Source organism: Charadrius vociferus, unplaced genomic scaffold, assembly GCF_000708025.1.
Source record: "Charadrius vociferus isolate BGI_N301 unplaced genomic scaffold, ASM70802v2 scaffold839, whole genome shotgun sequence".
Classification (NCBI taxonomy): domain Eukaryota; kingdom Metazoa; phylum Chordata; class Aves; order Charadriiformes; family Charadriidae; genus Charadrius; species Charadrius vociferus.
The window spans coordinates 156,113-172,770 of NW_009650168.1; the positions used below are offsets into that span (position 1 = coordinate 156,113).

Genomic DNA, 16,658 nt, shown 5'->3' on the forward strand with positions numbered 1-16,658 from the left:
GTAGTAGATGATCTCTAAAGGTCCCTTCCAACTCTGAAGATTCTGAAGATTCTGTGATTTAGGATATGGAAAACCGCACACTTCAGATCCCTGAGGGATGTGCCCTCGTTGGCTCAGCTCATGCCTAGCACAGAAACAGACTGAAAGGTTGTGACTGAGCTCTGCACAAAGCACAGCCTTTGCATGCTTGGTGGAAACATGTAGCTGTCCCTGGAAACAGAGAAGGTGGTTCAGAGGACTGGGTTTTCATGAGCAGAACATGCACCAGGGAAGCAGGAACCCTGGTCCTGTTTCTACTCAACAGGAAGGAATTTAATCCCCCACCTCCTCTGAGCATTTCCTATCTACCAGGATATAGTCTTGGCTGGTGGTTAGGAAATTAAATGCATTTCTCAAATCTGGACACAAGTAAATGAGAAGGAGAGGCTCCTGGGACAAGAAGGACATTTGGCAGGAAATATCCTGACTTTGCAAACCGCTGGTTAGGACACTTAGGTGGATGAGGACAGATGAAGGTCTCTATGAGATTTTACTTTCCTGGGAGCATACAAGCATTTTACGCTAGGAAGTTATGGGTTAAAGCCCACCCACAAAGCATACACTAAAGTGGGAACCAGAAAGTAAGATTTCTCCGAAGGTTCAGAGCAGAAACTACTACTAAATTAGTCACGTTCCCACACCACTTACACCTCCACTGCCTCATGCAACTACACTCGCAGAGCCATTGGAATATTAATGTTCAGAGACTCCCTCCAAAGTGCTAGAGGTACTTCTCAGACAAACGTAGTGGAAGTTTTCCTCTTTTGGTTTTGCTTTGATGACTTAGAAAGTCAAGAGTACTTAGTAGCCTAAGCTCTCCTTTAAATACTTTTATCACCTAGCACTGTATGGTTCATTGACATTCAGGAATCAGCTTTCGGACAAAAGAGCTTAAGGGAATGAGCAACATGCACATTTTTCTTCTGAGTGCTCCTTTTCAAATTTGGCGATCCAAGTCACCTGACAGATGGTTAAATTCACATGCACTCTGTCATTTCCCTACTGACTGCACATCTAAGAGACTCAGGTAAGCATTAACTTAAGCCCTAAATATCTATGAAGCCTCGAGTATTATAAAGTATTTTTCGAATTTAAGTCCTCCAATTTGTTGAAAAAACCCCACCATTAACAGCTTCTCTGTGCTGTCAGAGCTGTGTAAAAGAGTTTTGATATAACTGAGACGCCAACCTCCTGCTTTTCAGTTTATCAAGGCTTGGCCCTGAACTGCCGATTCAATGAAAATGTGGCCACTGTGACTGACTGAATCAGGAAAAGTTGGTAAAAGTTGAGTGTACAATGTATTTAAACCCCAACGTATGGATGGGATTTTCAAAAGTACATAGCTAAGCACCTTTCAGAGAACTACTGAAAATCCCATCTGACTTGTAATTCTGTATCTCAAGACACACAAATTACTTTAAAAATGTGGCCATATGTCTACAGTCCTGTTTTTAAAAATAACTGTGAAATTCACTATTTTACTTAGTAATTTTCTTCCACGGTTAAGTGCAAAGTTGTCTGTATATAGTTATTCATTTTGTCTATTACAAATTATTTGCCTCATAATAATAATTGAATGCCACTTTTTTGCATATGCAAGCAGACGAATAAAGAGGTACCAATGGTCTACTCACGCTCAGAGAAGAGAGAAATCCAAAGCTCCTGTCACCCACTGGAATTCAAATTAATGAATTGTCTTTTTTTCAAATAAAAATGTTAGCATAAGTTCCTGATTGTTTTAGTAAGGCTTGTCTTGACCTTCATTGCCTTTAATTTATTAGTATCTTATCTATTGAGCTTCATGTCCATAACAGAGTAGAACTGGAAGTTTGATGTCAGCATATGATGTACAGTTTGAAAATATGCATTTGAACCAGTTTTAATGCTTCAGCTTACCGGGACTTTAGAGAGGAAAAGGCAAGCTTTACGTGGATTTAGTGTGGCTATTGAAAAGCTCACGCTGTTCTACAGTGGTTTCTGTTTTATGACCGTTGTCAAAACCGTGATGCGACTGTGTTAACTTGCCCAGTCCTTGGTGGCAGATGACACAGATGGCAACTCTGTGTCTTTTACAAACCCCAGACTTTTGACCTCCTGGCAGTTTGCATGCAACTTCTTTCAAATACTTTTCACTGTAATTATTTATGTTTTTTTTCCATCTTGGTGAATATCTTTATTTATCATGCTAATTTGATTAAGTCATTAAGTGATTTACTGTTGCTTATATGCCTTATTTCTTTCATTCTGGTTAGTTTGTGAGATACTCTCTAATCGCTGCATTTTTTTCTTCAAATGATTTTGGCTTCCAAATCATTTAGGAATATGTGCTATTCAGATTATTTTATTATTCCCATATAAAATTCACATAGAAATTGTTGACAAGAAATAAAACCCACAGACCATGACAGGCAACATCCCTTCTTTCCTAGAGGCAAAAAGGTGGCATTCATTTATGCACAAGCAGAACAAGCATCCAGTCAACAGAGTGCTCCAGTAACAGCCAAAGCCTTTACTAATTCTGTGGCCATGTAGATGTTTAAATAAAACAGCATTCAAAAATCCAAATCCTGAGTTCTGTCACCCTTTACATGATAAAATAGAAACTTCACCTGGTGGAAATCAGCGGGACAATCTGAAAATAGACCTTATTGGTATGATGTGGAATAGCAGAATCTAACTCTGGGTGTTACAGCCAGTTTTCACTTAAGCTACGTATGCAATTCGAGAGACAAGGAGGAAAATAAACATTCAGTGTACATAGAAAGATAAAACTGGCAGATGGAGAAGATGGCTTTTATGCTTCTGAGAATAAATAAAAATTAACAGAGAAAAACAAAGGTAAAAATATAAAACTGAGCACGAACATTCTGCATTTGACCAGAACGTTATCTTTCAATGAAACAACACTGGAATTAATACAAAACACTATTGTACCATACAGACGCTTGGATCTCTGCCGGAAAAAATCACACCATCTGTCCTTTTACCAAAAAAATGGACTGTAATGCGATGTGTTACAGGAAGGTTACCATTCTTTTCAATATACCAGGCACGATCCCGACTAGCAAGATACACTTCCCAGTCCAGTAAGATTAGCAAAGGCCCCAAGACAGCGCTTGTAACCAATTAGGACCCAAAGATACTGAAGGACTGTTTAATTACTATGTCATATGTCAGAAACTCAGGCCAGTTATTTAAAATTTGATCACCATTAATGAGGAATTGTCATTAATCATATCAAGAAGCAGTTTAGAGCTTTTCTATATTCTCCATGACTACAATATAACATTATTAACAACATTTTAGACAAGAAGTCCAAACTCCTCCACCTCTCATCAACCTGAGTACAACTTTCTTTTGTCTATAGATGGCAGCACTACCGATTTACTTACTTCACCCCGTTATCAAACACGAGATAAACACTCATAAACAGCACACAGAACACGCGCTTATACAATGCATCTCATTTAGTATGCCTGATTGCTATAATATAAGTCAAACAAACAAAAAATACCCCATTCCCCTAGGGTTCTTCACATTCGAAGCAGATTTCATGGAAATTTAACTCAATTTCAGGAATATAATTGAACTAACAATCTGTTCTCTCAGACAGGATGTCCCCTGCTTGATATTATGCAGGGCTGGACAGATGCCAAAGCAGATTTGAATGTACCTCAAAGTGCTGGTGAAAAATGACTGGGCTTTTCTAAAAGCAAGATGTGTGTGCTGGATAGGTCAGGCAGCAGCACTGCGGATGATGCTAGTCTTCCCTTCCATTTAACCTATCAGGATTCAAATACTCTGGAATTGTAAACAATGAGAAAACACAGCAAACAGCACGTAAACAAGAAAAGCCAAAGTGCTTATCCTGTGAATGCTCTGCAGAAAACAAACCTGTATGCAAATGCACAGCAATGGAACGCTTGGGGACCGTGCTCTTTGTTGAAGTACGATGCCAACAGTGCCAAAACTTGTTTTCTAAAATCAGGGTATGGCTTAGGTTATTCAGGTTCAGGGTCTCCTATGCATGGAAAGCAATTAAAACTAGAGAGGAAGTAATGGAATGACATGGAATAGCTATATAGATTATTTTTTTTAAAGTATTAATTTGCTTTATCCAGAGGAAAAAAACCACCACCACCACATGGCAAGAAAATGCGAGTAGATTTAAATATGAATCATCAAAGCATGTTTGTCACTAGACTTGCAATAAAACAAAGTCTTTTTTTTTTTTTTTCTTGTTTGGGTTCCCAAGGAAACACAGTGTAGGTAATCATTCTGTCTTCTTTGTGCACAAGTACCAGCCTGGTGACTGACTGCCCCCCTTCCATACCTTTTTAGTATATTGGCCAGTGTCAATCAAACATGACAGTATCACAGGCCCCTCAAGATATTACATTCCTCCAAGCTTTGTGAAAGTAGGCAGCCAGGTGGAATAGAAAGAGCTTACTAAGTATCCCTATATGAGGTGAAAGCTGCAACACGGTCTCACCTCTTATTACACACCAGAAAATACACGTGTGAAAGAGAGATAATGGATGTTCAAACTGTATAAAAAAAATTTCAATTGAAGCACGTATTTTATTAGACATCGGAATACCCAGTCACACTCTGAAATTTAAAGGAAATCATGCCTTATAATTCCACCACGCAGAGAACTATATTTCAAATTATTAGAGGACTACAGTTGGCCTTGGGCTTTTGCCAACTCTTAATCCAATGGAACATTTCATCAGTGCAAAACCAACTGCAAGGCTGAAAAGCTATCAAGTCCATATCCCCTGCTACCTCATGGAATCAGAAGCTGAGGACCATAATACCTAGATACTACAGCAATTGGCATTTTATAATATTGCAGACTTATTAGTTCCACAAAGGAAAGCGTACACTGGTGTATGTGGAAGATATGCTTGTCTGAATAACTTCATTTATAAAACATAAATGATTTTCTATGCTTTGGTGTGGATTCTCTTATACTACTCCATTTTGTTCTGAGAAGAATTCAAACCCTGATCAAAAAGATGCAATCCATGCGCAGATTAGACAAAAGCAACATCTATCTCATACTCGAGTCTATTTCTTGACTAATTCACATCAAAGAACTCAATCACTTTAGGAAATCGCTCACTTGTGCTCTGCCGCAGGGTCTACCAGACACGCAGCACAGCAGCAGATGGAAAGATTGTTCTTGTCAAGTGCTGGTTGCCTGACCAGAAGCCAGACAGTAACTTCCTGAAGTAGATGTTCTGCAGCAACGGAGCACTACAGATAGTCTCTGGGAATGGCTGAGCCAGTCCCCAACTTCCACTGTTCAGGAAGGAGTTTGGTTTGATACCCTTTAAGCTTGCTTAGCCCCAGAGAAAGTGACTTTGAATGACAACAGCAGAAACCTCTCCCAGAAACACCTTTGCTCCCACAGCTTTCCAGGTCCCAAATACCTTATTTGTAAAGTAACATGCACTTCTTTTTAATTAAACATTCCTCCCTCTATTTTTTTTATCCATGAGGGAGCAGCCTGAATTAACTTAGCTCCCAACCAACTGAAACAATTTACAGCACAAGACTTGCTGACGCTGTCACATCCTTACATAAGCATTTCTTCAAATCCCACATAGCCAGGGCTCCTGAACTTAAAAAACCCGTTATGCCTCATGCTCTCATAATCACTACTTTTAGCATGCCTCAAATGTTGACATGCATGTGATGGCTGGCTGACGGGAAGCAACCGATATAGCCGAATAGTCCAACTCATCTTCCTAGAACTTATTGCAGGAACGCATCCCCTTACAAAAACATTGTAATGAGACTGGCTCCGGAGCCAGCTGTACTGCACAGATCTCTGGAGAGGCTCAAACAGAATTTAAGATGCTTTTTCACTAGGGCTCAATCGGGACATTACCATATTCTCTTCACTGAAAAGGGGGATTTAACCTGCAGACCTGTATATGTAAAGCGTTCTGTGATACCACCGGGAATCTGAAGAAAAGAGGTCCCATGACCTGGGCTTGATAGCTGAGATTAAACAGAACCCCTTACTTCTCTGACCTGAAGCAACTCCCACAGAGATGCTGCTGAGCTGCAGAGATTACATTTGGATCCTGAAATCCTTGTGTGTCACAACTTAATGGACAGGAATTAAAATTTGGTTCTGCCTACTATTAGATCATGCACAGTTTGAAAATGTACATCTGTTTCTTTATTTGGTTTTTGACAAACTCAAATCTGAGAGAGATTATGTTGTGACAAAGCTCACAATACAGAGCTTACAAATCCTCCTTTCTGCCTTTACAAAACCCGTAGAAAACAGCTGAGCTTTGCAGGGGGTGGGACTGTTCACAACAGATTTTCTTTTAGGCGTGTTTTGCAAGTAAACCTCTTAAATGTTACCCCATGGCACATTGGTCAATTGTGTTACATAACATTCGAATTTTGCAGTCAAATAAAGAAGTTTGTGTATATTGGCATGCATACTGGAGAGATGCTATGTGACCTATGCTTTATTTGTATTTTTCCTTAATGAGAACTATATATTTCACTATTCAATAATTATTACATTAATATCTAATGTGATGGGATGCAGCAGGAAACCCCTGCACATAAATTATTTTGATTTGAAGACATTAAAAAAATGTTGCTATTTGTAAGCTTGAAGACAGATCAGCAGAAATGAAAAGAATTCATGTGGGGAATGAGCAACAGCATATTCATCACCAAGACAGAAAACAGAGAGCTTAATAAACAGAAGAGGAAGAAAATTTTAATCTCCTCCTATGGACTAAAGTCACTGCACTAACAACCATAAAATGTCAGGAGATGTTCCCTCCATATTACCAGCTTTACTCTTGCATTATATTGGTAACAGATGTATCGGTTGAGAGAAACTTACCTGGTGCCATCTTATCAAGACGACTGGTATAATGGAGGAAAATCCCCAGTTTTTAGTTTAAACCCAATCATATTATTAAGGGATAGAAAAAAAAAAAGACCACATTCCTCTATCTTTAGGTTTGTAAAACAATTGCTTAGCACTTTAGCTGTCCTAAATAAACTAAATATCTAAATAAAGGTGCTGCTTGTGTAGATACTTCGCTCATACCCAGCCCCGTCTTCCCCTTCCATACCTCTGAAATTTTCACAGAAGTGACACGTACAAAAATATGCCTGAAGAGCTCAGTCACTCAGTTTTTTACTGAGCAGATGTAAAGATACCTTAATGATGATACAGAAGACCCCCATGAAGACACCTGCTGCGTTGACTTTCATGGCTAATAAACAAAAGTACAATAAACAGTAGGTAGGAATTAAACCCAGGTAAATTCTCACCTCTAGCACACATGAACCTCTTTACAGGAGAGAAGTGGCAATTCAGGGTGACACTGTTCCACCTTGTTGACAGGTAATTTGCAGTTAATCAAACTCCGTGACTGACTCAACTAGAACAAGGTGGCTCTAAGACAGCATGGTCTGTGCTGGTGGGAAGAAAAAATGCCCAAATGGGGGCTGTTCTACCTCATCGATGGGATCAGGGAAAGAAAGTGAGGGATAAAAATATTTGGAAAGAGAATCCCACTGAGATTCATATCGCTCTCCCGAGACCTCCAAATGGCACAACGAGAATAACTGAATGTTGGCACCTCAACATTCAGCAACAAGGTTATATTTCTCTCCTGTTACCACGAAAAGGGTAATGGGACCTTTTTGAGGAACTCCATCAGTAGAAGAGAGTGCAGGACTTGACCTCCACCTTCAGTTAGAAAGGTTTTAGAAAATAAATTTTGGAATTGGGAGTGGGAAAAGGTCTTTTCCATTTTTTGTTGAATGATAAGCATCTCACAGCTGCCGATGGAGAGCTTCACTTGCCAAATGAGCGAACAGATTTGAACAACTACCACCTATAACACACATAAAAAAATAGTAATACTGACAGAGAACTGGCAACACACCTCCTCTGACCTCACAGACATATTTTCAGCACCGTGTTCTAGAGGAGACGTGCAGTTCCCTTCTCAGCATACAACCCCTGCTCCCTTCAGGGATAATTCAGGACCAGGATCAAGGGCCTCATTTGTGAAATGTTCCTTTCTGTTGACATGCACACAAAGGAGTTACACATTGGAAACACAGTCAGGAGGCCTATAAGAAGTAACCACATAAAGATCTAGCAGAAACTAATCATCTTTCTTGCCCACATAGGATTAAACAAATAAAAAAGGCATGTGGGATTTAAAATAATTTATAAACTGGGATTTATAAGCTTAAATCTAAAGTTGTTTCCATTTCTTCAGAAAGTCTCACAAACATCATCAAACTTCAACTGCATAACAGTGCTAATAAAATGCCCATCGCGCTGTCTTAAAAGCCTGTATGACTTTTCACAGTTCTGAAAAGGAAATACCCTCAATTATAATTCTTCACTTTCTGTGACCATTTAAGCACTGATCTAAACTGTATTTATAGAGATGAAAAAAGACATTTTCTTTTGGAGTTAATATTTTAATTTTTTTCTTCAAACCTATTAAAAGAAAAGACATAGGCTGCAAATTTCAGAGAGTTAAAATAAATTAAACTTACTTGTAAGAGAACTGATTAATTTCCCTAAGGACTCCAGAATCTAGCTACAGTATTTCTACATCCATTTTACAGCCACTCACATTGCTATGAAATTCTTGTACAGCTTGAAAACCTAAAGTATTAACCATCTCATTTTCATATAAGTAATTAACACACACATCTTCACACTTGCTTTGGGACTGCATAACCAAATAAAACCATACTGTAATTTAATCAGGAAGAGGCACGCACACAAAGCAAAATGCATTATTTGAATAGCCGCATCTAAATAAAAGAGTAAGAAGTCTTCCTGCTCTGTGTTTTGGGGAAGGGAGGGTGGGAAAAATCAATAGCAATGCCAGAAAATTATGACTATTGGCTGGCAGAATCCCCACAGTTGCGTGCTGCCCTCCTGTACCCTTGGTCAGCGTGTATGATTAAGGAGATGTACACACACAATAAGCTTTCTTTCTCAAATCAAGAAGCTGTTCAAACACCTCCTGAGCCCAGGTGCTTTTTCGGCACAGTGTTTGTCCTAAGGTTTCTCAGAGCAATGCCTACAGGTTTTGTCCAACTTCACTGGTAATCAGCAGGCACAATCTCTTTTTCCTCATTTTAAGCACAGGAGGCAAAAAAGAGCAGAACAATTTGACTCTGCTTCTTTATAGGAATTGCCACATTTGATGGTTCATCTAATACAATATTTTATTGTGTGCAATAGCCTGTAGCTATTCAGTGGAAATCATGTACTCACTCCAAAACGGACAATTACCTAACAGCTTCCTCATAAGATGCTCCAAAATGCCCTGGAATATGAGTTTATGTATCCTTTAACATGGCTTCTATGATGAATAAATTGTAATTCGGAATATACTTTGATTTTGGAATTGCCTTCTTCAGCTTTTAACTTGAGGAAGAAGGTAGTTCGATGTAGAAGGCTTGAGTTGGGATTAGAAGAAACAACCCTCTAAGACCTTATTTACCCATTGAAAGAGGACCATTTCAGACAAACCCCCACCCAGTCTTAGGGAACGTGTCACCAACAGGAATGTTGCTGCAGGCAGGAGGGAAAGATTTTAACATGACGGATATTTGGTGACCGATCCCATTGCCACTGCAGGAGCCCACAGTGAATTTACTGGGATGCTGTGAGACCGCTCTACAAGCGTTAGAGAGATGTATTGCTGCAGCCATCTACTGTTGGAAGTTCTGCCAGTGTATTACAGTAGAGATACTGAGAGAGTAGATGCTGTAGAAATCCTCACAGTAAGTAGAGATCTTAAAAAAATTTGTTGGTACTGATCTCTGTTGGATTCTTTAAGATTAGGCTAGTTGCAAATGCAGCTGTTGTGGTGGTGGTGTTTGTTGTTTATTTTTACTTTTAATAAGGCTGTTTTCTTTTGCCTTAATATTCACTGAGTTATGCTTACAATATGGCTTATAGCAAGGCGATGGCACTAATGGTGTATTTCTCTTCCCATAATATTGCATTTGTGTTAGCTAGCTTTTAAGGTTTCTTATGTTTTAATGAAGTTATTAAAGTGAATGCTCGGACTGCATAATTCATGAGCATTCACTCTGTCTTCAAAGAGCTGGTCTCTAAACAACTTTTAATTTTTCAATTCTTTTCTAAGACATACAACCAGCCTTTTGAATGCGAATGCAATATTTAAAATAAATGTCTAATTGTTGAAAACTAGCTTTATTTCTGCTATAACACCATTTGGTCCCCAGAGATGGTTCTGATTTATAGTATTTGCTTGGCAGATACAAAGAGGTGCTGTGTATTTTCTATTTATAACTCATAAATATTGAGATTAGCTTTCACACATAATGGACTGGATTATGAGCCGCTTCCCTTTCACAGCTGTATCTGCAGGTTTCTGCAGAAGGAAGAGCACATGGATCCAATGACAATCTTCTCCTTGCAGTTCTTCCTAAGCATTAATTTGGCATAAATAGGTACGGTTTAGGATCTGCTATAATATTTGCTACTTGGCAACAGTTCCTAAGGCAATACCTGAGCCCATGCTAGCTAGGGCATCTCCTCCCCATTGAAATTCCAGGTCTGACCGGCGGGAGCGGTGAGAGGCAGCAACACTGAGAAGATAAGGGGAGGGTACATTGCTTGCTACTAGGATACATTCCTGGTAATTAGATTCACTAAAAGCCAAGCAATACTAGAATAATACACACAAAACAAACCCACATTAGCTTTCAAAGATGTTTAGAAGGAATAAACCATACTGAAATTAATCCTGAAAGGGTGATAAGCTATGCTAAGGCTTACACTTATTATCAGCTACTAAGGGATGACTTTTTGATACAAAACAGTATTTTGCCAGTAATACATACAGGCACTGAAGTTCTTAAAAAAAAAAAAAAAAAAAAAAAAAAAAAAAGCGGCGGCATTTAAGCTGAAGGGCCTGGGTAGGTATACACCTATAACAACAGTCTGAAGGTTCAGAGGGAAAACGCCTTTCAATGTATTCAGGTAATTTATTTCAATGATTGGCTTGGTCAAAGCAGGGAAAGCTGTTGGAAGTTGAAATGAAAGCTTTTACTTCATGTTCAGAACAAAAATGAATGCAAACGGAGGGTATGACTGAATACATGGAAATCTATAGAACTGCCTGCGTAGATGTGTATTAATATTGGGAATCTTCCTCTGCAACAAAAAGAAGCACCATATTTATTGCACAGACCACATTTAGCTGCTAGTCAGACGTGCTGAACAATAAGCAACCATTTTTTCTTTCGAAAATAAGTAAAAACTATAAATACAGAACATGATTAAAATGAATTTAGATAAAGTTCACACTCATTTAAATCTCTATATGAGATCACTACCACTTTGATTTAAATGACTATCTCTTAGGGAAACTGCAGATAATTCCTGCCCTCTTTCTGGAGCAGAAGGCATTGTAAACCTGAATAAAGTATGATAATTCATAGACAACCCTTGTGAACCGAACGGCATTTCTGAGCTGCATTGTGCCCGTATTGAGGAATTAGTCAGACTATGTCTCCATGGCCTGTTTGGAGAGATTAAACTGCAAACTGGTTTTGAAATCTTCCAATTTTGCAAATCATCAAAATGAAATTAAAAAAAAAACCCAAACACCACAGTGACTTGGGAGTCTAAGTTCCCTTGATTTGCTGTAAGACCTAAGCGTCTAAGTCTCATAGACATTTTGGGTTAAGGATACCTATAAAGCCATGTAACCTGAGTTTACCAAATTCAGACAAATAAAAACAATCTCTTTATAGCGTACATTCCTACATATCACCTGCCAGATGTCAGTTTCATTAAAAATGCATTTGCATATAATTTAAATAATTAAAATGCCATTTTAAAACATGCATAATTGTTTGCCAGAGGCCCTTCTCACCAGAAGTAATAATTTCCACTTGTTGTGGTGACTTGATGAGCTAAGGCTGAACAGTTCTAGTGTTTGAGCCAAGGTTTGCCTTAGTCACAGCCTGATGTTGCAATTAAGTTTAAGACCTGGGAGTTTATCGCTCAAATGGGTGATCTCGTTTTGTTATACAAAGTCTAATGAATTTGATGATTACCCTGTTTTCTTTTATTGTCTGTTTCTGAAGTAATTTGTGCTTGGCTTTTGACTGCTAATAAAATTTATGGAAAAGTTCAAAATGCTGGAGATAAAGGCCTTTTTTTTTTTTTGCAGACGTAGAAACCATTAAAAGGGATATATATGCTGACTAGCAGGATTAAGGTTCCACCAGTAGAATTTCACCCTGCAGAAATGCTAGGAAAGGTAGTACTTTCAATCTACTTTGATCGGACTTTTGCTTTTGATATGTACTTTCTTAACTGGGCTCTATATCTGCAAAGCATAAAATATACATAGTGAAAAATCAAGAATGTTTTTAAGCCCGATTAACCACAATTATGGCTGCATGCCAGTTTTTAATAAATTACTAAACAGAAGTGCAGAAGACTACTGAACCACAGTGACTGGTTCTTCATATTGGGACTAAAGATAACATAAACGCTAAAGCTTTCCACACCATTGAGGTGCAAAGGTACAGCAGATATTTATTGGCAGCAGTAATACTCAAGATGTGGAGAGAAGCAGCCAGAGGGAAACTGCAGGGTTGCCCGCCGCTGTGCTGCGAACACTTGGCAGTGCTATGTCAGACCTCCTGCAGGAGCCAGGGTCTTGCTCCTCTTTCCTGCAAGGCAGATAAACTCTATGGAGAGGCGTAAAGGCTGGATGCAAGACAAAGCAGAGCCCTTTCCAAATGCCTGACTTCTGCTTTTCCAGCATCTTCTCCAAAATAGGAGAGAATAACAAAAAGACATATTCTATACTCAAAACCCAGACACTTTTTGTCTATTTTTGACAAAGTTCTAAGATTTTTTTTCCCCACCTGTGTCAACTACATAATTTTCACCTCTTGCTAATGGCTTTCCCTTAGTGACAGTAAGTGCTGTTGAGTACGTAGGTAACATTTGGTTTGAGATCACATTTGATTGTTAACATTTTCCCACCTCCACCGCGACACAAAACTTTCAGTTTTGCAAAATTAAAAGCCATTTTAGTATCTAGAGAAAATAACAAAACTAGTGGGGAAAGTGTTCGCTAATCGAGATAAAATCCTGCCACCTTCATTACCACTTAGCGGTACTGTACTTTGAGAGTAGGTTTTATTTAGTGTGAATAATGACAACAGAATCTCAGCTTGATTTCAAAAGTTATTTCTGCATAATTTATTCAAAAGATAAATTCCCTAATGAAAGATACTGGATCCACTTTAAACCAACATTATTTCATCTATAATTACTGCCTCAGGAATACCGTACTAACTGCCATTTATCACTGTCAGCAACTTTCGAATTCCTGCTACAACCACGGTATCCCATTGGGTTTGTTTGTCTCTGAGAGAACATGACGTTTTTAGTTCGGCATGGCCCTAAAAAAGGAGAACAAAACCTCTCAACCCCTAGAAATACATTTAAATGTCCTCTATGTGCTTCAGCACAGAGAGGAGAGTAAGCCCGTTCATTTCCTTGTAGTCATTTTCAATACAATGCATTATATTTTCCATCTGAAGTTTGTAGAAGGTCTTCAGTTCATTAGTGTTTCCTCTGCCCCCTTCTTTCTTGTCTTATGAGCTGAATACCCATTGTCTATCAGATTTCTTGCAAAGCTTGGAAAAGAGTATAGATGCTCTGGCTCATAGAGCTAAACTTCAGTCAAAAAACCCCACGCTTCCTCATGATGACAATCTTAATCTTTCATTAGGAAACAATTAGGAAGTAAATGTGCTTAAGAACATTAATTCGCAATTGGTTCAGCATGAGCGTTAAGGAAGCCATTAGTTTTGTGTCCTAACCCAGCGTCCATTTTAGACAAGAAAAAGTTAGACTTGATTCAGGTAACGACTACAACAATATTTTGATATCTTTTACTTTATTATGTCTGTTGCTGTCCAGTGGAAAACTTTAGAAACAAGTAAAATAAAATAACAAAAAAAGATTATTAAAGGTAACAGACTTTGTTTCCCATCACTTTGTGAAGGTCCTGCTATTTTTCATCAAAAGTGGTAAATAAAACCTTCAGGCTTGCTCTTAGCAGGTCCCCATTTCTCTGTGTATTTTGGATAGAACTCTTACCTTCTGCTGAGTTCACAATAAAAGCAAAACGCTTTTTTTCTTGTCACTTGCTAATTCAAAATTGGCAATTACGTCATCTGTATGTTAGTGACAGCTGTAAAAGTTTTCCGTTCTAGAGCTGCCCTGGAAATAGCCTCATTCTCAATGGTTGGTAGAAACTGTCTCTTAAACAGAACGTACAGAAAATAAAATTCTCCTGGAAAGACCTCTCTTTACAAAGCATCTTGTTGTTTAATTTGGTCTTAGCTAACTGGCAATTTAGACAGTAACGTGTGCCTGAGAATTCCAGACACAGCAGAGAACAGAAGCCTACACAGAGCTCCACCAGGTCCCCGTGACACAGCCATACCGCAGAGACACAGCCCCGCTATCATGCGTGCTGACTCCATCCTCCCTTAGAGATGGCGTGCACCATCTCACCCACGGTGTGTGTAGCCTTACTACGAGGAAAGGCTACGAAGACTATTTGTAGGTACTGAGCATGTTGGAGATATCAAGCTGACTGATTACCACATGTGCAAGACCGTCGTTTTCATTGCTGGTGTACATGTAAATGCAGAGCACTCCCAACTCTGCGCATGGCAGCAATAACACCTGAGCCCTTCAAATGTAGAAACAATTATCCTAGCACCTCAAGCAGCAGTCGGCATGGTGACCTGCGGTGAGTTTCTCTATTATGTATTATCAGTAACATTGCAGGGAAATGCTCAGGTTTTGTGAGATTAAACGCACAAGGGATTGTAGTCAGATTTTTTTCTCTTGCCTGAACAGTCTTTGTTTATCTCCAGGCAACAAGAGAGAAGGAAAGTACAGAGAGAGTTTGCACTGCCATCTGACTATTTAACTCTTCAGACCTTGTCTCGGAGTGGAATACAGTCTATAATGAAATTCCTTTTTTTAAGCTAGAATGAGTTCTGATATACTCAGTCATGCCCTAACATTCAGAAAACACAAACCGCATTTTTCAGACAGTGAACAAGAGCCCTAATCTTCTCAACCAAGAGATCTCCAATAGAAAATTAGTCGATTTTCTGCCTTTACAAGCCTGAAAAACCTACAAGCAGATTTTCATGCACATACCTGATAGTCCACCAACATCCATCTTCTTCAGGTTCTTTGCCTCCAGAATGACGACAGTCAGTTTGCCAGCAGTAGGCACATAACGGAGGGAGAAGCAGATATCACCCAGTTTTTCTTGCTGTGAAAGCAAACAAGACACGGTGTTATATCATAACCATTTTTTTGTACCTTTTAAAAATGCAATTTTGAAAGCCACACAGAAAATTAACAGGATTGCATCTCAAACTCCTACTGTTAAATAAAACATTCACGCGAACAATATGAGATATCTGCTACAAGTTGCCCAGCTAAAATCCTTGATAATCTCAAGTCTGTTGCAGCAGCTGGAGTCCACAGCAACTACCCTGTTTGGAGCCAAATGACCAGATATGTGCTGGCTGCAAAGTAAGTTATACTGCTCAGCATTTCACCCCTGACAATCAGGGTCCCACAAATACCGTTTGCCCTTTAAACCAAGTCATGACTGGGTATTTTTTTTTTTTCCCAGGTTGTGTTTCAGTGGAAATCAGTTAGCACACCCCCATACACAACCACTAGACTGAAACACTAGACTAGAAACAGTAACATGGGTGTTTCTCATCACACTTTGTCACAAAACCAAAAAGTATAAAAAACACGAAGCACAAAACATTCAGTATAAAAAAGGCATTGTCTCCCATCTGACAGGCAAAAAAAAAAAAGAAAAAAAGAAAAAAAGAGAAGAATAGGAAAAAGGAAGGAAGATAGAGGCTGGGAAAGCTCACTGTGCATCCCTCCTCACAGAGGGAATGGTTGGAAGGATATTTGGTTTCACCTTCAGCCCTGCAGCTTATCATCTGCCAAATGCAACCTTTTGCAATTCATTGCTTAGTACCTTTCTAACATTCCTGGCAAAGAGGGAGAGGCTGAATTATCTTCAGAATTACAGGAACTTTGTTTTAAAAGAAGGAATAATAGATTTGAACTTGCAGATATGAGAGAGAGAAAGAGAGAGAGAGAGAGAAAAAAAGAGTGGAGTGCTGCTTAGAAATGATCACTAGGATGATCTGAGCTGCTTTCCTCCTCCTTTTCAGGCACAGTGGTATCTCCAGGGGGGTAAAAAAGTTGCTTTTGAGACAAGAAGAATCAGGTTACACTGAACAGTCCAATAAAGCATTTCAGACAGCAATGTTTCTCTTTCAAAGACAGTAGTTCTTATGGCACATGTCAGTTTCCACAATTTATTCTGGCAGTAGAGTACAAAGCGCATTTCTACCAAGATATATCTCTCCAGTGTTTTGTTAGAATAAATTGGAAGGTTGGTTGTTGAAAAGTTTTGGAGGTGTATCCAAGCTTTTCATTAAGACACTAGGTAACTTTTGCAGGA

At 38.9% G+C, this 16,658-nt stretch overlaps 1 protein-coding gene across 2 annotated transcripts in view; it reads right to left on the reverse strand.

Moving 5' to 3' along the window:
- SYT1 (synaptotagmin I) overlaps positions 1–16,658 on the reverse strand; it is a 131,372-nt gene that overhangs the window by 38,762 nt on the left and 75,952 nt on the right. For both annotated transcript variants that reach the window (XM_009892463.1, XM_009892464.1), the window contains exon 6: positions 15,314–15,431. In XM_009892463.1, coding sequence (XP_009890765.1) covers positions 15,314–15,431 — 118 coding nt within the window. The remainder of the gene's footprint in view (positions 1–15,313; positions 15,432–16,658) is intronic.